At 45.8% G+C, this 23,020-nt stretch overlaps 1 protein-coding gene across 3 annotated transcripts in view; it reads left to right on the plus strand.

Annotated features, from left to right (window-relative positions):
- The window catches only part of DGUOK (deoxyguanosine kinase), a 40,435-nt gene extending 19,108 nt beyond the window's left edge, over positions 1-21,327 (plus strand). For 2 of the 3 annotated variants that reach the window (XM_070428468.1, XM_070428470.1), the window contains 5 exons: positions 3,949-4,136; positions 8,068-8,215; positions 17,300-17,415; positions 20,321-20,420; positions 21,090-21,327. In XM_070428468.1, the coding sequence (XP_070284569.1) occupies positions 3,949-4,136; positions 8,068-8,215; positions 17,300-17,415; positions 20,321-20,420; positions 21,090-21,116 (579 nt within the window). In that variant the 3' untranslated portion in view covers positions 21,117-21,327. The remainder of the gene's footprint in view (positions 1-3,948; positions 4,137-8,067; positions 8,216-17,299; positions 17,416-20,320; positions 20,421-21,089) is intronic. The other variant, XM_070428469.1, reaches the window with a different exon arrangement.
- Positions 21,328-23,020: the final 1,693 nt, after the last annotated feature.

Raw genomic sequence — 23,020 nt, forward strand, 5'->3', positions numbered from 1 at the left:
AGGCACCCAAGCGGGACCCCCACACTGATCTGGGACACCCTTCAGGGCAAACCAGCCGGCCCTCACCCGTGCACCAGGTCTCTATCCTATATAGTAAAAGGATAATATGCAAACTGACCCTAACAGCAGAAGGACTGGGAATGACTGGTCACTATGACACACACTGACCACCAGGGGGCAGACGCTCAATGCAGGAGCTGCCCTCTGGTGGTCAGGGCGCTCTCACATGGGAGGAGCTCTGCTCAGCCACAAGCCAGGCTGATGGCTGCCAGTACAGCGGTGGTGGTGGGAGCCTCTCCTGCCGCCTCAGCAGCGCTAAGGATGTCCGACTGCAGTTTAGGCCTGCTCCCCGCTGGCAAGTGGACATTCCCCGAGGGCTGCCTGGCTGCCAGAGGGATGTCTGATTGCCATCTTAGGCCGAATCCCCCGGGGAGCAGGCCTAAGCCAGCAGGTGGTCATCCCCTGAGGGGTCCCAGACTGTGAGAGTGCACAGGCCGGGCTGAGGGACTTATATGCTTAAGCAACCATTCGACCAGTAGCTATGATGCACACTGACCACCAGGGGGCAGACGCTCAACTCACAGGCATGGAAACATGGAACAGACTCAGAGTTTGATGAATCTCAGAGTGAAGGGGGGAGAGGGGAAGGCAGGAAGAGATTAACCAAATATCTTATATGCATAGTAGAGGCCCGGTGCATGGATTCGTGCACCAGTGGGGGCCTCGGCCTGGCCTGCAGGGATCGGGCCAAATTCATGCACCAGGCATCCAACATCCCCCAAAGGGTCCCAGATTGCGAGGGCGCAGGCCAGACCAAGGGACCCCACTGGTGCATGAATCCATGCACTGGGCCTCTAGTATATTTATAAGGTGTCCCCAAAAAATGTGTACACACTTAATAGTTGATAGCTCAATTGATGTTTCTCTCTTTTCAGATTTAACCCATTGGAATTAATTATTCAAAGTGTATATACAATTTCTTTGGACACCCTGTATATGTAAAATCTTTTCTGGTACTCAGTGGATTTCTCTGGTGGAAAATCTTGTGTCAAAAAATTTCTTAAAAATTTTTTTAAGAATTTAAACAGCCGGAACCGGTTTGGCTTGGTGGATGGAGCGTCGGCCTGCGGACTGAAAGGTCCCAGGTTCGATTCCGGTCAAGGGACTGTACCTGGGTTGCGGGCACATCCCCAGTAGGAGATGTGCAGGAGGCAGCTGATCGATGTTTCTCTCTCATCGATGTTTCTAACTCTCTATCTCTCTCCCTTCCTCTCTGTAAAAAATCAATAAAATATATTTAAAAGAAAAAAAAAAGAATTTAAACAATTCTTTAGTTTTTTTAAATAAATTTTTTCATCTGATCAGTTACTTCTGACTATAACTCCGAGTTGTACCATGACTTTAAACTTTATTTCTGTTCTTACATACCTAGAGATACAAAGGGTTTCTATTAGACAGTGATTCTCAGTGATGGTGACATTTCATGTGCAGGAGACACACATCTCATGAGGAGTGGTCTTCTCTGTAGGTGACTCTTGTTGTTATTGAGGGTTGCATTTCATCTCTCTGTATGAGAAGAAAAATTGTTTCCTTGCTTGGGTAGCTTTGTCTGATCTACAGGTACTGTGGATTTGCAGATCATTTTAGCCCCTGTTTGAAAAGTTGTATGATTCGCAATTTAATTAATTGCTTGAGATGAAGCACAGGTGGCATTACATGTTGATGCATCTTTTCAGAGTAAAGAAAGAACAAGAAAAACCAACCCTCCCACGATATTGCAATATACACTAGATGTCCTTCTGACCTTCATGCATGTCTTTTCATTCTTCATAATTTCCTGCCCCCCCCCCCCCCCCCCCCCCCCCATTTTAGGGAGAATTTCTTGAGCTGATACTCTATATGACATTCAGTCATCAGGTTTACTGCAGTCTTCACTGGGTGTTTTGTTTTGGAAATTGTATTTTTCTCCTCTAAGTCTAAGAATGTTCTTTTCACATTGCTCCCTTTTTTATGACAGCCTGTTTTTATCAATGTGGCCATCTCTTGAATCTCAATGAGATTCTTCTGTTTTTTCCTGTTCTTGGCAACAGCTGTCTCCTAAGAGGCTGCTTGTCTTGAGCACACAGATTGATCCTCTCCTTTTGAATTGCTGAATATTTTTATATCCAATGATTATTCCTCTATTTGTTTATATGTTAGAAATGATGTTTGCATTTGTTCTGTGGCTGAAATGTTTCTTTCAGAAATTATATAGGCCTTTGTGCAGTTTTTTGTTCTGGAACAGTTTCCCTTTGGTGACCCAAAGCTCCTGGTGGAATAGCCCCCTCCCAGTCAACCTAATACATCTGTCATTACAGCGCCCCACTCGTTCAGTGGGCTTCCATGCCAGCTCAGATCTGTGCCACACCACAGGCTGGTGACATCAGAGGTGCCAGTTGATTCAGATTTGTTCCCCTGCTTCTACCTCCAGCTCTTAGCCAGGGACTGCTTGTCAGGCTGGTGTGTGTTGTGGTTTGGGGGAACTGGAAAGAGGGGAGATCATTTTGTGACTCACTCTGCTCTACATGTATTGCTCCTGCTGAAGCCTTCTGAAGGTCTGGGACCCTTTCGGGAATGTAGGGATGATAATAAGCCAAACTAGACCACTTGTGGTTATCCAACCTTTTCTCCCCTTTTGTATCGTTGTCTCTACCTGAAATGCTTTTCTTAATCCCCATTTCCATCTATGAAAATTCACATATCATTCCACATAGCTTAATGCCACTTTTTCCCCCAGAAACTTTCTCAGATTCCTTCCACCGTAAGTGAGCAGCCCTTCATCACATGTTCTGCCTTATATTCTAGCTCTTTATGTCCTTGTCATCCTCTTCCCTTTTGCATTGTGAGCTCCTTGAGCTTGGGAATCATGTCTTGCTTGCTCCTATATAGAGAAATATTAGAACGAAGAAGTTAGAGGAAGCCAGGTTTGATACCTCATTCAGTACTTACTCACCATGAGACCTTGGACAAGTGGATTTTCTCCTCAGGAAAATGGGCATAATAGTATACCTACCTCATGAAGCTGTTCTGAAGATTAAATGAGATAACATAGCATAGTGAACATGGAAATAAATCTTAGTTATGTTTTCTATATCCCTTGTAGCACCTAGCTCATGTAATGCCTCATTCACATAGGCCTTCATTTAATGGTGACTGAGTGAATTTGGGTCCAGAGTGCTTTGTGCAAAACTCACTTTTGCCCTGAGTCATGCCAGAGCTCAGGAAAGAATCCAGGGCTCCTGAGTGTCCCACACATGCCACCTGCACGTACCGAGTAAGTGGGTCCTCCATAAAGTCTGTAGAATGGAGGAGGAAGGAGGGTTTTGTTTGTTAAAAACTTGTAGCCCGTGTGTGTGTGTGTGTGTGTGTGTGTGTGTGTGTGTGTGAGAGAGAGAGAGAGAGAGAGAGAGAGAGAGAGGAGAGGGGGGGGGGGCGAGGGAATTCTGTTTGGTTGGTCCTATTTTCACATCAAGCCATCACTTGCTTTCTTCTCTGGGTTGAAGTTTTATAAACAAATAGTGACAAAGGGAGCTCCAAAGGGAGGTAACAAAGTGTTACAATAGAAAACATTGTTTCCCAGTAGAGTTTTAGATGGTTATTGACTATTAACTCCCCCTCAGACAGACTCCACAAATCCACCAATCAGTAAGTACGGCTCAATTCTATGTGTGGTCCTTCCTCTGCTCTTCTCTGGTATGTTGAACGTGACATGTCATCTCCCTCTATCAGATTCTTGTCTAATAAAGTAGGAAAATCTCTTCTTTAATTACGTAGCATTGACTAAAGGAAACCTTTGTAATTGCTTCTCGCGTTGATTATTAAACCTGCTGGGGGGGTGGGAGAAGGTAAACACCATGAAGTAAACATGCCTTCTAGGAAATTCTCTCTTTGTTTGTAATTTCCCTCCAGGCCTTCAGTACCCTAAATCCTGGAAACTTGCTGGATTTGATGTACCGGGAGCCAGCACGATGGTCCTACACATTCCAGACGTTTTCTTTTATGAGCCGCCTAAAAATACAGCTGGAGCCCTTCCCCGAGAAAGTCTTACAGGCCAAGAAAGGGGTACAGATCTTTGAGAGGTCTGTGTACAGTGACAGGTAAGACCCTGAAACCGCCCCAGGCAGGAGCCCCACGCTCAGCGCTGCATGTTTTCTCTTCTTGCTCAGACTCTGCACCACTCTGGTCATTGAACATTAAACTTTAAAAAATCGTTGTCTTTTTTAAAGACAACACTTTATAGATTTGTTCAGACTTACAGTTCCTCAGGGCTGTCATATATATCAAGAGGGGAAATTATATTTTTCATAAACTACATGCACTAAATTTCCCACATTGCCACTGGTTATTTTTCCTCTTCTTTTCTGGCACAGAGGCCAGCTGGTAGATACCTAATAAGAACATTGCATGTTAAAAGGCACAGAACGGACAATTAAGAAGCAGTGTGGGAAACAAAAAAAGGAAGCAGTGTGTGTTCTAGGAAACCAAGTGGATCAGTGGTTGGTTTTTACTTAGGAGAAGACAGTAAGCAGAATTAAAAATGTGTTTCTAAAATGATGGCAGAGACATATTCATCCTTTTTTTATTCTTCAAGGAAGGATTTCTAAGAAGAAATAGCACAACTGTGAAATTGACGTCTGTTTTAGATTTATCCTTCTTTGACCCCTTGTTATGTGACAGGGCTTATAGTGCTGGCCCGAGTCTGTAGTGGACATACACTGCCTCTGTCAGGTCATGGGAAGGGCATTGCCCTGACCACCTGAGGGAGTGAGGTGTGGAGTCACTTTTAATGAAGGCCAACAGCTAACTTGGGGACTCAGCTCATCTGTTCCAGAGGAGACAGTCCATCCAGGCTCCAGCATTCCTGGCTGTGCCACGAGGCCAGGCTGCGACTTAAGCCATTTGGAGACAAGCGAGGGTGCCTTGATCTGGATATTGCTGTTTTGCTTTGTTTTGTTTTGACCTGAGGCCCTGAATGACCTGTGTCGGTGTGCAATGGTGGTTTAAACTTTAAAGCATCATGGTCTATCTTAAGCCCCTTTGAGTTATCAAAATGGAAAATGCTGCATTGTCATTGTCCAGTCACTTCTGAAGACACTGTTGGTTACCCTTTAATTCCAAGTTAGACAAACTTGTTCTACTTTTTAGAGCTCCGTAAAGCCTCCTGGAGGGAAAAATAAGGGTATGTTTGTTAATATGATGTGATTTGTTTTAGTGTTACTTAAAATCACACAAGATATGTAAAGCAAACCCTGTGGGCTACGCATTCCCTTGCTGTGTACTGCAAGGGAGAGCCCACTCTTTATAAAAGCTTAATTTGTGAATTACAAATGGTTGGGCCCTAGATTTTGTGTTGTTTTTTTCACCTGTTGGGTATACTGCTTCCTATTTTCCTCTCCCAAGCCGTGCCTCCTGGACTAGGAGATGAGTTGCATAGAACCACCTAGGTTACTTGGAAATGTACTCACCATCATTTCTAGCCCTTTAGTGAGGTAGACATGTGAGAGACCCCTCAGAAATAGAAATACTTTGTTTAAAATAGATCCAGAAACACAGAAGCATAGAATAGACTGTGGAATCTCAGAGGGAAGGCAGGAGTGGGTGGGTGGGTGGGTAGGAAGAGATCAACTAAAAAACTTGTATGCATATATGCATAACCCATGGCCATAGACAATAGGGTGGTGGAGGCCTGGGTGGGGGGCGGGGGGTGGGGAGTGGGGGCGGGCAATAAGTGGTCGATGGGGGGGAAAAGGGGGACAGGTGTAATACTTTCAACAATAAAGATTTTTAAAAATAAATAAACATCCTAAAAAAAGAGAAAGAAATATTTTGTTCAGAAGCTACAAGATCTTACCATTTACTGGGAAGAGATGAGAATTGATTGCACTATAGGCAGCTACCACATCCTAGATGTTTTCTTCAGAAGGAGCATTTTTGAGACAGAAAGGATAACTAATTACACATTCTAGTCCTGATGGTAATTTAGAGCCTTTTCACTCTTAAACATTCATTCATGTGTGCATTCACTCAGCACAGATACATTGAGTGTCGTCTGGGTGCAGGCGCCAGGCCAGGCCTGGGGGCTGCAACAGGAAGCAAAACACAAACCCTCCTTGCCTTCACAGTGACCTAGTCCAGCAGGGAGCTCTGAGACTGCACGTGTGATCGCATGTTACATGTGTTTCAAAGGAGGAACACGGGTTGTTTGGGAGAGTGGATGACGGGGAGGAAGAAATTGAAATCTTTTCTGTTCGAGTTATGAGAAACAATAGCATGTGGTTTTAGAGCAGGTTCTTAAGTTGATTCTTGGCAGCCCCTGCCCTGAGACAGCTGTGGTACTCTCTCTCCCCTTAGCATTCAGCACCAGGCCCTTCTCCTCACCCCTCATCACCCCTGGCTTTGGAAAAATGGGGAGGGCCCTTTTATAGGGCTTATTAACTGAAAGTCAGTTTCTCTATATAGATCTTAATTTCCATGTTACCTGTGAAGAAGTGGAAAAGATTTTTCAGAAATTGAGTTACAGAAGTCACCTCTTTTTACCTTTAGCTCGGCTCTATCTAAAATTCCAGCTTGGAAGAGTTGACCTCTGGAGCTCTCAAATTGGTTTCTTCATAGAAGAAGTAATGTGCAAAGAAGTAGTTACAATGACAGTTAAGACGCCTTGAATACTAGGTGCCGTTCACTCCTCTAAGTACTTGTGAGTTACGTACAATCCTCACAACTCTGTGAGTTCGTTTCTACTGTTCTCTCCTTTTTAAAATATGATTTTAAAAATCATATTTGGTTTCAGAGAGAGGAAGGGAGAGGGAGAGAAACATCAATGATGAGAGAGAATCATCCATCAGCTGCCCCCTGCACACCTCCTACTGGGGATCAAGCCCACAACCTAGTCATGTACCCTGACCAGGAATCAAACCGTGACCTCCTGGCTCACGGACTGACTCTCAACCACTGATCTACACCAGCCAGGCATCTACAGTTCTCTCTTTAAACAAAGGAAGAAACAGGCTGAGAGAGTTTGATGATGTGCCCACAGTGACAGAGCTAGTGAATATCTGGAGCTAGGATCAGACTCAGGAATGAGATTCTGCAGCCCATTCTCTTAACCACAACACACAACCATGCAGTGTATGCTTCCCTGAGCCATTCGTACACAAGAACTCCGAATTTCATTTTCTCAGAAGTGGCCAGTTGCTGAGCGTTGCCTTAGAAACTGCAATTCATTGTTTAGGATGTAAGTTGTGTTTTATATCAAGATGCCTCAGATTGAAAGCAGAATTGACCCTTCTGAAGCCATGGTTTCTGGTTGGCTCTGATTTCCTATTCACCAGATGCTCCTTTAGTAAGTAAGCAAGGGGCAAAGCTAGTCGATTTTTAGCTTTAGCTTTCCTATATCTAGGAGGCTCAGCAGCAGATGAAGCAAGGAAAGAGCTCGTGTACTTTGGAGGAAAGTCTGCTTCCTTGGTAATCCCGCAGTTAGTAGGAAATGCATCTCCTGCTTCGTGGGTGATGCCACCTATGGAGATCCAGCCCCTTCTCCACTTCTCAGCTAAACAGCAGGCTGGCTCAGCAGCCTGGAGACGCAGAAGCCCCCAGTCTTTAAATGACTTGTGGTGGGTGCTTTATGCTAGGTTGGCTTTTGTTTGGGGGCTGCTACAGTAATAATAAGGAAGTCTCAAACGTTTGAGTATACATGCACCATTTTCCGTATGTTCTGACTGGTTTCCGGCAGGAAAAGTGGTTAGTGACCAATGATAAATACACTCTTCCAGGGCCCTCTTTCCTCCCGTGGATTCGTCTGGAGAGCTGTGATTTGGGCCTCTAAAGTCTAAATGCTATTTTCCATCTTAGTGTTGAGCAGGAGGGGGATATATGTTAAAAATTCAGATTTCTTCAAAATTGAAAAGGGTTCATTGGTTTGAACAGACGTGGAGCAAGTTGGTTATTGATTTTTCTGCTTCTTTCTCTCCTTTGCCCATTCCATTTCCCATTCTTCTCCCCTCCCACCACCCCGCTTACATTTCCAACCAGGTATATCTTTGCAAAGAATCTGTTTGAAAATGGCTCCCTCAATGACATGGAGTGGCATATCTACCAGGACTGGCATTCTTTTCTCCTGCAGGAGTTTGCCAGCCGGCTCCAATTACACGGCTTCATCTACCTTCAGGCTACTCCCCAGGTAATGCAGAACCCATAGCCTTTGACTTAAAGGCCATATGAAACTTAAGAGGAGACGTCCCCTACTCCCCTGATGTATTTCCTGGTTGGAGAAATTAGACTGTGGGTATTATCTGGAGCACGGAGAGCGGTAGGTAAACCCTCTCTCATTCTAACATCCAGCGCCCCATTTCCCGCAGGCTTTCTGCAGCAGAAGGCTGAAGCAATTAATTGCATAGAAAGGGGCTCTCTTGATGTAGCAACATCGTAGTCGTAGAGCAAGGGCGGGGGGGCGTTATCTTTATCACCCAGGGTTTACAGGTTGGACCCTCTGACTAGGTAACCTATAGCCAATTGCCTCCACTTTTCCCTCCCTCTGTGCTGGTCTTAGTGGTTTTCTGAATGGGAAGTGGGGAGGAAGAGGACGGTTTCCTCACCTCATCCTGGTACTGCCCTGAGCTATAGCCCCATCTTGAGCCTTGAGGATACTGCCGGTAAGGCAGGATGGAGTACAGAAGTTGCTTTCCATGATTCTCTGACTTGGACCATGGTGCCAGCCGAGCACAGAACAGGGTAATATCAGAGAGGGAGCACCAGAGTCTCTGGAGACGGCAGTGATCTTGGCCCCTGCTGACTGGCAGGGACCTTGGGCAGCCCCTGGAAACCTTTCCCTGGAGGTTCTTGTCTCTTAAATCCAGTGGTTCAGACCAGCAATCTCTAAGGGCTTTTCTGGAGTGGGATTCTGAATCAGGAGGTTTGCTTTTTAAAAATATATTTGCATTGATTTCAGAGAGGCAGGGAGAGAAAGAGCGAAAGAAACACCTATGATGAGAGAGTTATCGAGGCAGGAGATATTTTTGAGATGTGTTGCTCTCAGCCTTGGAGGCATTTTTGTAATTTATAGTCCAGTTCCAGATAGCCCACATAGTCTTCGGAGGGAAAGCTCTCTTCAGGCTGGAGGTCTTGCTTCTTAGAGACAGGACTGATCCGTGTGGACAGGAGGAAGCCTGAGAGCAGGCTGAGTAGGGTCCAAAAACAGGTGGGAGAGCCCCATTGCACAGGCTCGCTGGAGCCAGAGAGGAGAGGACCAGGAAGAAGGAAAGGACTCACCTTGTGAAGTGGCAGCCAGGAAAAAGGGAAGGAGTGTGATGGGACCAGATACTGGGGCCTTTGTGTCAGGAGTTTCTGGAGATTGTGATGCAGAAACTAGATCATAGAAGGAAATAAAGAGATTCCACAGAAATAATAGGGTCTACGGTTTAAAGTGGAACTGCACTGAAGATTCAGTGAGGCCACAGGGCTAGAACCTTCAGGGATAAGAAGCAAGCTGAAATTAGGTGCACTCCTTGCAAGTTGACTGGCTGGGTCACAATTATGTGACTTCTCTCAGTTAGTCCTCATTGCCTGCGAGTATTAATAGAAGAGGTGTGTTATGAAAGTGATTACGCTTGGGTGGCAGGCTGGGGGATTGGTGTCGGTGATTAGGGGAAAGAGACCTTGCCAAAGAGGATGGCTTCAAGTAGCCGAGAATGGGTTCACCTCGGTGGGAGGAGTCCTGGTCCCTCGAGGGCTCATGGCCAGGGCCAAGGAGGAGTGAGAGGCTGTGGGACTGAGTGAGGATTGTGGTTGGAGTTTGAAGGGGTGACGGGTTTCTAGTAGGAGTCATGAGATGGACGGCTGCAAGAAGCAGTGGGCTGGGGGCTGAGGATGAGCAGGACTGAGTGCTGACCTAACCTTTTCCAAGAGAAACAACTTCCACGTAATCAGCTCAGTGCCATGAAGACAGTATTGATGACAGGGAAGCGGTGGACTCACTCCCGAGAGTGAACCAGGGCGCTTGGCTAGCTGCAGAGGCTTTGTTTCCGGGAGCTGAGGTTGAACTGGGACCCAGCAGGGAAAGCAAGAGAGGCTCCCTTCTGGTGCACCCGGATGACTGTGGGAAGGGGCATTGATGTGGACAGTGGTGGTGACCACTGTTATGGTGGTGGCGTGGCTGATACACCTTTTCGGAGAGACTAATGGAGATATTTCAGCTGGGAAGAATGAGGGGAGTTGAAAGATTATTGCAACCTAATGGTAGAAAAGGAAAAATAGTTTGTTTAGAGACTGGCTGGGGATTTTGGTGCTGATTTGATGGCATTGGAGTCAGGGACCCAGGAATTCTGATAGCCTTTCCCTGAAGTCACCCTGACCTCTCCTATGAGATTAAGAAGTAACTATATCCAAGAGAAGACCAGAGCAGAGGTTAAAACATCCGGATAAAGAGCTGCACAGTAATCAGTGTTCCAGTGCAGAGCCCTGTAAACATGAGCTCAGAGCACGGGAGATGGATCTAAGTAGGGCCTTTTGCTCCTTTCTACCTTCTCCCCTAAATGCCAAAAAGCAAGCAAGCCAACAATAACATAAAATTAAAAAACCCACACTTTAGAAGAAAAATGGCGGGGCCTCAGTGTCCCCACCCAACCCCAGGGACTCAGGAAGAGAGAGTGCAGCCGGCCAGCGTGCTGCAAAGAGCCGGCCTTGCCGGACACTGTTCACAGGGAGACCGCGTGGAAAGGCTGGGAACGGGCACCTGCGTTTGGGAAGCAGTGGGCTGGCCACTAGTAGTCACCATCAGTGTCTGCCTCTGCCTCCAAGCAGTGTACGCAGCAGCTTTTCCTGAGGGTGGAGGGTGAGGTGACTGGGCAGATGGGCAGAAGGGTCCCACCCAAGCTCATTTGAATACACACTATCTTTCCCATTTACATTCAGGTGTGTCCTCCCCGTGTGACTGAGGTGAAGAGGGACCAGACTGAAGCACTGTTTGTGCAGGATTTTTTTTAAAAGAATTTTTGTAACCGTGTCAGTAAAGCAAGAATTATGCCAAATGCTCAGAATAGTTTACCTAGACTTCTGCAGGATAGAGTTTGCTCTGTTAAGCAAATTAATAGTCAAAAGGGAAATGTTAGCCTTTTAATAGGAGAGACCTTAGCATCAGTGTTGGCCTGCCAGCAATGAATGAGTAAATAAAGCTTTTATAAAAATTGCTCTGCCCCTGTGTATAATTGAAAACATAATGTCACATTTTTTTAAAAACATGCATTTTCATGAATTCTGATAACATTTTTCTCTCAGAGAGGAAACTTAGGGAGCTTTGCTATGTTTAGAAATCCTGAAGCTTACCTTGCTGGCGGGCATTTAGAGTGGTTAGCCTCTAAGGAGGCAGTTTGGCAGTGTATACCAGCAAGTACACATGCCTTTTGACCTATTAATTATGCTCCTTGGAACTTACTCCATGATTATACGCCCACGTGGGCAAAATGTCTCATATTCAAGGCAGCATTGTTTGTGAAAGCAAGTTAATGGAAACAATCGAAGTGAACAGAATATATAGTAGGACACTTTTTACATATATATATTTTTAAAAAGATTTATGTAGATATGTGTATGTAAATATGGGGGTAAGAATACATATGTGTACAATATTTCTGAAAGTATAAAAAAAGTAACATTGGTTGGTTGTCAGTGGGGTAGAGAACTGCGTAGCTGCAAGTCGGGTGTAAAGCTGTGTGATTGGGGAGGGAGGAGAATAAGGGGAAATGTCTTGAGCTATTGGCTGTAGGGTGGGGATGAAAGGGCAGAAAGGTAAAAGGGAAGGAAAGAGGCAGGTTCAGAGTGAAGGAAAGTAGAAATGAAAAAGATAAAAGTAGGAGGAAAAGGTAAACGGACGGAGGGAGGCTACGTCAGATATTAAAACATTAAATGAATGCCTGCAGCAAATACTTATTGACCTCCTACTCTGCCAGGCCCAGGGCTCAGCCCTGAACAGGATGGACTCTGGCCTGCCTCCTAGGTCTCCCCCGCCCCCTTAATGTGCCGTTGGAGCACCTTGTGCAGACCTCCCTCTGTCACCCGATACAGCCAAAATGCCACTGTGTTTGCCCAGGGCCTAGCACAGCAGCCGGCTCTCAGAGTGGTGCTCAGTGAGCTGGTACCAGAGATAAAGGGGGAGCTCCTGCTCTTTCCAGGAAACACCTGTCGGACTGTTGGGGCCCAACTGCTCTCTCCCTTATCTGACTGCTGCACTTCAATCCTAACCTCACAGTTTGGCACTTGAGTCCCTATTTTGCATATTGTTTTCCTTATTATATAACTACACTATAGAATTCCTGGTACAAGGACTTCATCTGAGTTTGGAACCATTATTGATTCAGGGAAGAGGGAGAGACCAGAACGCATAAGTCCTAAGAGTATTAACATGTTAGATCTGTCTCTTTTATTTATTTATTTTTTTTTTTAAATTAAATCTTTATTGTTCAGATTATTACATTAGTTACTCTTTTTTCCCCCCATAACTCCCCTCCTTTCAGCTCCCACCCCACCCTCCGCCCTCACTCCCCACCCACTGTCCTCATCCATAGGTGCACGATTTTTGTCCAGTCTCTTCCCGCATCTCCCACTCCCCTTTCCCCGCAAGAATAGTCAGTCCATTCCCTTTCTATGTCCCTGATTCTATTATAATCACCAGTTCATTCTGTACATCGGGTTATTTATTCACTTGATTCTTAGATTCATTTGTTGATAGATGCATATTTGTTGTTCATAATTTGTATCTTTACCTTTTTCTTCTTCTTCCTCTTCTTAAAGGATACCTTTCAGCATTTCATATAATACTGGTTTGGTGGTGATGAACTCCTTTAGCTTTTCCTTATCTGTGAAGCTCTTTATCTGACCTTCAATTCTGAATGATAGCTTTGCTGGATAAAGTAATCTTGGTTGTAGGTTCTTGGCATTCATCACTTTGAATATTTCTTGCCACTCCCTTCTGGCCTGCAAAGTTTCTGTTGAGAAATCAGCTGACAGTCGTATGGGTATTCCCTTGTAGGTAACTGAGTTTCTTTCTCTTGCTGCTTTTAAGATTCTCTCTTTGTCTTTTGCTCTTGGCATTTTAATGATGATGTGTCTTGGTGTGGTCCTCTTTGGATTCCTTTTGTTTGGGGTTCTCTGCGCTTCCTGGACCTGTAAGTCTATTTCTTTCACCAGGTGGGGGAAGTTTTCTGTCATTATTTCTTCAAATAGGTTTTCAATATCTTGCTCTCTCTCTCTTCTTCTGGCACCCCTATAATTCGTATGTTGGTACGCTTGAAGCTGTCCCAGAGGCTCCTTACTGTTATGCCCAGACTTCAAGATTCCCAAGAAACCACATCAGGGAGCCAGCCAATCCGATGCAAAAGCAGAAGAATCTGTATTTCAAGCTAGCTTGAGCTCTCCATCCACCAGACTCACCGACACATCGGCTAGCCAAGTGGCCAAGAGACAGAACCCCGCCTAGAGACCGGTTATATAGAGGGGGTTGGAGTAAGGGGAGGAGAAAGGACTGTGCTCTGCCGATTGGCCAGGCGCAAGTCGATGTCTTGTTCCTGGGTGTGGCTAGCAGAGTCTTAGACTTCCGGGAAGAAGCTCCTTGCCAAACACGTGGCCAAGGTAAGATGGAGGACGTAGCCCTTACCCTGGGGCAAGATGGAGGGTGTAGCCTTTACCCTGGGGCAAGGTGGAGGGCCTAGCCTTTACCCTGGGGCAAGGTGGAGGGCCTAGCCCTCGCCCTTTCACTTACACTATCTTCGTATTTTTGGATTCTTTTTTCATTTTGCTTTTCTGGTTGGGTGTTTTTTGCTTCTTCGTATTTCAAATCTTTGAGTTGATTCTTGCGATCCTCTGGTCTGCTGTTGGGAGTCTGTATAATATTCTTTATTTCAGTCAGTGTATGCTTAATTTCTAGTTGGTTCTTTATCACAACATTGAGGGTTTCACCAGTCTTCTTGAAGATCTCACTACATTTATCGGCGGTCTCACCAGTCTTCTTGAAGATCTCACTACATTTATCAGCGGCTTCTAGACAGTTCTTTAAAGACCTTAAAAGTGAGGTTTTGAACTCTATATCCAGCAGTTTGCTTTCCTCCAATTCTGTCGTTTGTGTCCTGTTTCTTTGTCTCGGCATTTTTTATGCTTCGCTGTGTCGATAGAGTGCCTTTCTGTGCTAAGTGTCCCAATTACCTGAGGTAGACACTCTTGGTGCACCCCCTTGTGGGCTTTGTGCACAGTCTTGTTGTAATTAAGCCTTGATTGTTGTAGTTATCACTGGGAGGAATTGACCTCCAGGCCAATTGGCTGTGAGAATCAGCTGTGTCTGCAGTGGGAGAACTTCTGTGCTGGAGACACCCCTCTGGGGCTAGACTTGCTTTGATGGGGCTTTGGTGCTCACTGAGTCTGCCCCCTGAGTGTGTCTTTTATGGTTCCACGGAGCTGCAAACTGGATGGTCCCACTCTGACCTCTGGGCTTCCTGGCTCCTGGATCTCTACGGAGGTGCTAATCTAGCCTTTGCCTGAGGCTATCCAGCAAAAGCCTCCCTGCAGGGCTTGGGCGGGGCGGGTCCCACGCGATCAACAGGGCAGGGTTAGCAATTATGGCTGCTCTCAGTCTTGCCCTCAGAGACTCTGCTTCTCAGTGTCCCATTAATCGCTGCAAGCCCCTCGGAGAGAAAGCTGCCCTCGGGTTCTGACCGATGCCAGACAGTCCCGCTTCTCCCGTATGAGTCTGGGTCCCTAGAGACTCGCCCGGAGCTGGTGCTCAGAGCCTGAGACTCCCTCCCGATTGAAAACGACAACCACGCCCTTAGCCGCCAGCCCGCTCCGCAAGCACCTCCGCACCTTAGTATTTCACCTCCGCACTGCGCCTCCTCTGAGTCTCGGTATGCTTTTCTCTTTCCTTCTAGTTGTAGAATTTCCACTCAGCCAGCCCTCCTGTGGTTCTGGATGATGTCCGTTCCGTCTTTTAGTTGTATTTTTGAAGTGGTTGTGCGAGGCAGCAATCTCCGGTGTTTACCTATGCCGCCATCTTGGTTTCTCCGATCTGTCTCTTTTAATCAATTTGAAAAGTTGGACATAAGATCGTGAATGAGATCTGTGTATGTGACTTTGTCTCCTTAGAGCAAGCACATCAAATTCAAAGGCTAACACGGGCCAAATAAACAAGGTTTAAGTTTATGTGGGCCGCAAAAAAACAAAAGCTTCAATTTTCATAGAAACGTAGGTTTATTTCAATAGAGGCATGCTGAATACAAAGGGCTGAAATAAATGAGTAATCGTTAACATAAAATAATAGAAAATTTTAATAAAAATTAATATTTTTACTTGAACATTAACTTACCAGACACTGACTAACTGCACAAATTAATAAGTGTAACGCAAGTAAACCTATTTTTCTTGTTCTCCGAAAGCAAAACATTTCCTTTTGCACACACCAAACAAGTCAGTCCAAAACTAATGACGTGGCAATCGGCTGCTAAAATATTCCTCACTAGTATTAGTCGAGAGAAATAGTGCACCTGCGCATAAAGCGCGTAAGGGAAATGAATACAACACGATTATAGTAATCGGTCATTAGCGAATGTTGTAGTTTGTTATTAATAATTATGTATAACAGGATATTGTAAAAATTAAGTTATGAAATTGTTATTAAAACGTTTTTTACATACCATTATATTGGCTGGGCCGCAAAAATATTCGTTGTGGGCCTCATGTGGCCCATGGGTCACAAGCTTGACATGCTTGCCTTAGAGCAGTGGTTCTCAACCTTCCTAATGTCGCGACCCTTTAATACAGTTCCTCATGTTGTGGTGACCCCCAATTTCATTCTTACAAATTGAACATAGTGATTAATCACAAAAACAATATGTAATTATATATGTGTTTTCCGATGGTCTTAGGCGACCCCTGTGAAAGGGTCGTTTGACCCCCAAAGGGGTCACGACCCACAGGTTGAGAACCGCTGCCCTAGAGGGACGATAGGACAAGAGGGAAACAGCAAAGACTACGTCTTTGGGAATACTGTGCACTGTATTTGGGGATAAAGTTTACATTTGGGGATAGGTTTTTTTAAGTGTTTGGAAGAGGGTAGTCCTGAATCAGTGGGTTAATCCACCTGTCCTTCCAGGACAGATGACATTGAGTGATGAAATGTTTGCCAGGCAGAGAGGAAGGCAGGCAGGTCATGCAAAGCAGGCATTTGGAGCAGAAGCGTGGGGGGGTGAAAGCGTGGCCTGCCTGCAGGCAGGAGTGCAGCTCTGGCTGAAGCAGTGGGTCCAGGAAAGGAGCTAAGGAAGTTGAGAGTGGAGACAGAGGAGAGGTGCCCGGACTCCAGGAATGGCCTTGTGACAGGTAAAGGTGACATTCTCTGAGCCATTGTGCTTCAAACGTTTCTACCATGTGAGAGCAGAATGGAAATAGCACACTCTGGAAGGAGGGAGGGAAGGAGAGTTAGTCCCAAACCGTCCCCCCCCCTTTTTTTTTTGCTTTTTATCTTACCTATGCAGATTTTGCATTCTGCTGCAGTGAGTGCTGTTTGAAAGAGATGTTTCCGATTACTTATTCTTTCGTAAATATAATGCTACTCATATCTGCTCGAACCCAGGGGTGGTGGCTGTAGGTATACAATGAGCCTGTGAAGTGTTTTAGGCAAGGAGAGGAAGGCCATTATTTTGGAGTCCTATGGAAGAGAGGACTGAGCAACAGACTGAGAGGAAAGAACAGCTGTGACTAGGAATGTGGCATGCTCACCTGGGTGAATCCTCACAGCAACTTGTGGGAGAGTGCAGGTGAGGAAATGGAAGCCCATGAAGATTGCACTGCTAGTGCATGGTGGAGACAGGAATTTTATCCTGGACTTTCTGACATTAGGCCTGGGCCCTCCCCATACACATCACCGTCGCTAGGAGGCAGAGAGTCAGAAGGCTCTTGCTGTAGTTCAGGTGAGAGGTGATAAGGACATGACTGGGGTAGAGAAGAGAGAGACAAGGAGAGAATGAACTGGAGAGAGATTAAAGAACATGCAGTGACTTCCTGGGTGTGGTTGAGAGGAGGAAAAAGAAAGGTGATTCCAGATTCACAGGTGGATAATGTTTGCCCTTAACCTGTGATTGAATGAGAAAACAAGACCACAGGAGGAAGGTCTTGGCTTGTAGAGCCCATGATAGAACGCTTGAGTGGGTTTGAGAGTCCCCCAAGACTGCATTGTAACAGCCAAGAAAACAAATGAGCTCAATGGGGCCCGGGGATTATTATCTTTTAGGTTTGTTTGAAGAGACTACACCGGAGGGGCAGGGAAGAAGAGAGAGGAATTGAGCTGGAATATCTTGAGCAGCTTCATGGCCAACACGAGGCCTGGCTTGTTCACAAGACCACCAAGTAAGTGGAGTAGAGAGCAGCAGACAGAGGCCTGCTCTCCAGAGCCAGCCCTTCAAATACAGTTCAACATGCAGCCGCAGAGGAAGGTTCAGGATGTCCTGGAAGTGGTTGGAAATGTCTAGCGTTATCCGACTCAGAAATTTAATAGTGGGTGTAATCTGTATATTCCAAGAGACTTTATTAGAATTTATTTCCCCAGCTTTCTGTTTTTTTAAAGTTCCACTGGGTTGTACGTGGTGATTGGTGATGATGATATAGTTGGCTCAGGGTGAAGGGCTAAAAAATTTTAGAGAAATTAAGTTGACATTTCTAGTTTTGGCCTTTCCTCCCTTCAAGTGTGGTATGCTGTCACTTAAAATGTTTGGGGCTTTCAAGAATAAAGAGAAATTTCAGCCTTTGTCTTTCCAGCTAATTTTACTGAATTTTTTAATGACTAAATGGTATTTCTTTTCTTTTTTATCCTCACCCAATGGTATGTTTATTGATTTTAGAGAGTGAGGAAGGGAGAGAAATATTAGTGTGAGAGAGAAACATTGATTAGTTGTCTCCCTATACACTCTGACCAGAGATCAAACCCACAACATAGGTATGTGCCCTGACCAAGAATTGAACTAGCAACCTTTTGGTATACGAGATGATGCTCCAACCAATTGAGCCACCTGGCAAGGGCTAAATTTTATTTACATATCTATATGTCTATATATATATACAGATATATAGATATATAGATATATAGATATATAGATATAGATAGATATCTATATATCTATATATATATATGTTTTTATCAACGTTTTTATTTATTTATTTTTTTAAATATATTTTATTGATTTTCCACAGAGAGGAAGGGAGAGGGACAGAGAGCCAGAAACATCAATGAGAAACATCCATCAGCTGCCTCCTGCACACTCCCCACTGGGGATGTGCCCACAACCAAGGCACATGCCCCTGACCGGAACCAAACCTGGGACCCTTGAGTCCGCAGGCCGACACTCCATCCACTGGGCCAAACCAGTTAGGGCTTTATCAACGTTTTTAGAGAAAAAGGGAGATGAAGGGATAGAGGGAGGAGGAAGGGAGGGAAGGAAGGAGGGAGGGAGGGAGGGAAGGAAAGAGAGAGAGAGGGGGAGGGAGGGAGAGAGACATCAATGTGTGAGAGAAACATCAGTCGGCTGCTTCCTGTATGTCCCCTACTGGGGATCGAGCCCACAATTCAGGCATGTGCCCTGACTGGGAATCGTACTAGAGACCTTTTGGAGCATGGGACAATGCTCAACCAACTGAGCCACACTGGCCAGAGCTAAATGATGTTTCCTTAGGTGACAGAATTTCTTTGCATCTTTGTAACAATTTAAACATATTAATTGGTTTATTTATTTATTTTACTTTTTATTAAATTTATTGGGTTGATATTAGTTAATATGATTATACTTGAGGCCCAGTGCACAAATTCGTGCATGGGTGGGGTCCAGCCAGCTGGCCTGGCTCCAATTGGTGGATCGGGGCCAGGCCTGTTGGGAGGAGGAAACGATCAGGGCTGAGCCAGCTGTGGGGAGGGGCCATTGTCGATTGGCTGGCGGGCCCCGCCCCCAATTGGGGTGGGGGGGTCCAATTGGGGGCAGGGCCAGCCGTGGGGAGGAGCTGTGGGTGGGGGAGCAGTCGGCCCCACCCCTGAATGGGGTGGGGGGGCTGATCAGGGGCCAGCAGCCTGGGGGAGGGGCCATGGGTGGTTGGCTGGCTGGTCCTGCCCCTGGTCAGAGTGTGGGGGTGCTGATCGGGGACAGAGCTGTCTGGGGGAAGGGGCCGTGGGCCGATCGAGGTAGTAGGGGCCCATCGGGGGTGGGGACGGGGCCAACTGGGGAAGGGGCCATGGGGAGGTTGGCCGGTCTGCCCCTCCCCAATTGGGCTGGTTCGCTGGCCACAGTAGGCATCATAGCAACTGGTCGTTATGGCGTTCTGGTATACACACACACACACACACACACACACACACACATATAATGTTTCAGGTATACAATTCTATAATACGTCATCTGTATATCATATTGTGTGTTCACCACCCCAAGTCAAGTCTCTTTCCATCACCTTTTATCCTGCCCATATCCTCTTCTACCTTCCCTAACCCCTCTTTCCCTCTGGTAATCACCACACTGTTGTCTGTGTCTGAGGTTTCTATTTATTTGTTTGTTCATTTGTTTTGCTTAATCCCTTCACATATTTCACCCAGCCCCATATGAATTGTTTTTTTAAAAATATATTTTTATTGTTGATAGTATTACAGATATCTCCAACCCCCCTGCCTTAACCCCTTCCTCCCAGCCTCTATCCAGCCCCCCACCCCAGGTCTTCACTACCCTATTGCCTGTGTCCATGGGCTATGCATATCTATCTATCTATATATATATATATATATATATATATATATAAAAGCCTATGTGACCGTTATGACCAGTCCACTGCTCAACCGGTTGACCAGTCGCTATGACATGCACTGACCACCAGGGCGAAGACGCTCAATGCAGGAGCTGCCCCCTGGTGATCAGTGCGCTCCCACAGCCAACCTCCCACGGTTCCTCCCCTGGCTGGCCGGCCCCAGTCGCCCCGATCGGGACTGGGCAAGATGGCCCTGATCGCCGGCCAGGCCAAGGGTTCCCACTTGTGCACGAATTCATGCACCAGGCCTCTAGTAAGTGTATAAGTTCTTTGGTTTATCTCTTCTTGTTCCCCTAACCCCACATTGAGGTATGTTCCATGCCTCCATGTGAATTGTTTTTCAAATGCTGTTTATATGCCATTTCATTGAGGAGCCATGTGACTTTAGATCTGTTCTCTGAATTATTAAGAGGGTGTGAAGCTTGGCTCAGCTTCCTCTTTTCTGTTCCCTAAATGCTCACGCTTTGCATAGGCTCCACTTTGAGACTCTGCTGAACATTCCAGTGCTGGTGTTGGATGTCAGTGATGATTTTTGTGAAGATGTAACCAAAGAAGAAGAATTCATGGAAAAGGTGGGGAACTGCTTTCTAATGGTTTTCCTTTTTTTTAGTATGTTTATTGATTTTTAGAGAGAGAGGAAGGGAGAGGGATAGAGAGATAGAAGCATCAATGAGAAAGAAACATCATCGGTTGACTGCCTCATGCACGCCCCTACTGGGGATCAAGCCCGCAACCAGGACATGTGCTCTGACTGGGAATGGAACCAGCGACCTTTGGTGCATGGGTCGATGCTCAACCACTGAGTCACACCAGCCAGGTCCCTTTATTGCACTTTTCTCTCTACTTCAGACCTTAATATAATGGGTCTTGTGCTTTATGCCTCGAATTGCATTGCACATTCCAAAGTCTGTGGAGCCTTATACAAGTTACAAATATAATCCTGATTTTCTAAAGTATTTTGGGCTGATAATTGTTAAATAATTGACTTGCAATACATGCTTCCCAGCTAACTTCCTCCTCTAGAGTGTTGTAGAACTAGCGAACTGAGACTTCTTGATTCTGTTCCCGACTCCGCCAGCCACTCGATACCGTGTGGCCTTGGGCAAGTCACATTTCCTCTCCATTCCTGACTTCCCTTCTTCACAGAAACTCACGGGCTTAGCCACGTCCTCATGTGCATGGACTATTGTATAGTCTGCTGAAAATGTGAAATTGAACTTTGGGTTTCCTCTTTCCCACAGGTAAACACCTTCGTAGATACTTTGTAACCAATACTAGGATGTTGTGGCTGTGACTGGGGCTTCTAGGACTTTCTGAAGCTAGAAAAACACGGAGCCAACCACCTTTCCATCCCAACCCCCATGGCCTTTTGCTCTAGGGCTCTGACACTCCACTGTGGTGTCTGTTACCTAAGATTATGCCATGGTCTTCTTTTGTATCTCAAAGTCTTCTAAATAAAGTTTATTTAAGTTTTGTTTATTTTGCTAATCCCATTGTTCATTTATTTCAGCGTGTGTCTATTGGTGCCTGCTCTGAACTCCCCTCCAAACTAGCCATTTTCACCTGGGAAAGGTCTTAGCTTTTTTTCTTGAATCCTTCACCAACCAGACATGCCAGGGCAGGAATTGCTCCCAGGACCCTAACCAGGCCCTGCCATGGGCATGAAGAAGGGAAGTGAGTGGCTCAGGAGTGGGTGGGTGCTCAGGTGTGAGGCCCCAGAGCCAGGAAGTGGAGCCCGAACTCCAGGAAGCCCCCTTCTCTCTTCCCATCCAGCACTCGGTGTGGAGAATGGGGTGGAGATTCAGACCTTTGTCCTGGAGTTGAAGAACATGACAAAAGAAAGAGGGAGGTGGGGAGAGAACAAATCAGGAGCCCAAAAGCTCAGCATCTAATATTGAGGGTTTGGTCATCCTGTCATTGTGGCCTGCTCCAAACACCTTACCCAGTGAACTTCAGGTGACCCTAATGGAGGGATCCGTCTATGCTGGAAAGAAAGAAAATGTTTTACGTTGCACTTCCAGCTTCAAGGACAAGTTGTTGAGAGAGAAAAGTACGTGGTGCGATAAAATCGAAGTGCTCCATTGCAGGAAGCCTGCAGGCCCGTGAGTCACCGAGAGCAGCATTCCTGCCCCGAGCCCCTGACAGCCGTGCAGGCACACACGCGGCAAACGAGAGCGTCGGGACTCCGACCGTCCCGGAGTCAGAAACCCGTTCTCCTTCATGCTTGGGAAATGCTGTGGGAGCGGGTTCTAACAAATGGGATGTGTTGAAAAAGCAACACAGCATTTCTTAATTCAACTTAAAAATGTTAACAGCTTTATTGAGATATAATTCCCATACCATATATAAGGCACCCATTTAAAGTGAATAGTCAGTGGTTTTCAGTGTAGTCATAGGGTTGTGCAACCATCACCACAATCAATTCCAAAGTGTTTCATCAGCCCCAAAAGAAGTGTCATGACAATTAGTCACTGCCCATTTCCCACCCCCAACAACCCCCCCGTCAGCCCCAGTCCTGCCCCGGGCAACCACCAATCTTCTTTTTGTCTCAGTAGATGTACCTATTCGTGACATTTCATATCAATGGAATCACGTAATAGGGGGCCTTTTGTGACCGGCTTCTTTCATTTTCAAGGTTGATCCACGTTGTAGTGTATTAATGTTTGTGTTTGGTGTAAGGAAGGAATTCAAGTTCATTCTTCTGCATGTGCAAGTCTGGTTGTCCCAACACCATTTTTAGGAAGATTAATCTTTCTCCCATTGAGTTGTCTTGGCACCGTCAGAAGTCTGTCCCACTTGTTCTTGTGTTTGTTTTCTGCTTCAGGCTTTGACAAGACCAGGAATTAATACAGGGTGTTAGGTGTGTTTTGGAAACTCATTGGTTTTGGTCCTTTAGCTTTAAGGGTCCTTGGCTTTAATGTTTAATTCCTAGTTATGCTTCTAGGAACCAATAATGTAGAAATCACCTGTAAACCCAGGGGAAGAGCACTCAGCCCTCAGCCTTCATTCATTTATTCAATCAACAGGTTTGGGTATCTCATGTGCTAGAGACCAAGGAGAGAGCAGTGGACACCACAGAGGGAGACCTTGTCTTCACCTCACAGAACTTGTCGTCTAATGGAGAAGGTGATAGACACTGAACAAATAATTGCAGGTGTGGTGAGTGCTTCAC

This window comes from Myotis yumanensis, unplaced genomic scaffold, assembly GCF_028538775.1.
Source record: "Myotis yumanensis isolate MYYU_CA2020_CCGP unplaced genomic scaffold, mMyoYum1.0.hap1 SCAF_11, whole genome shotgun sequence".
Lineage (NCBI taxonomy): Eukaryota > Metazoa > Chordata > Mammalia > Chiroptera > Vespertilionidae > Myotis > Myotis yumanensis.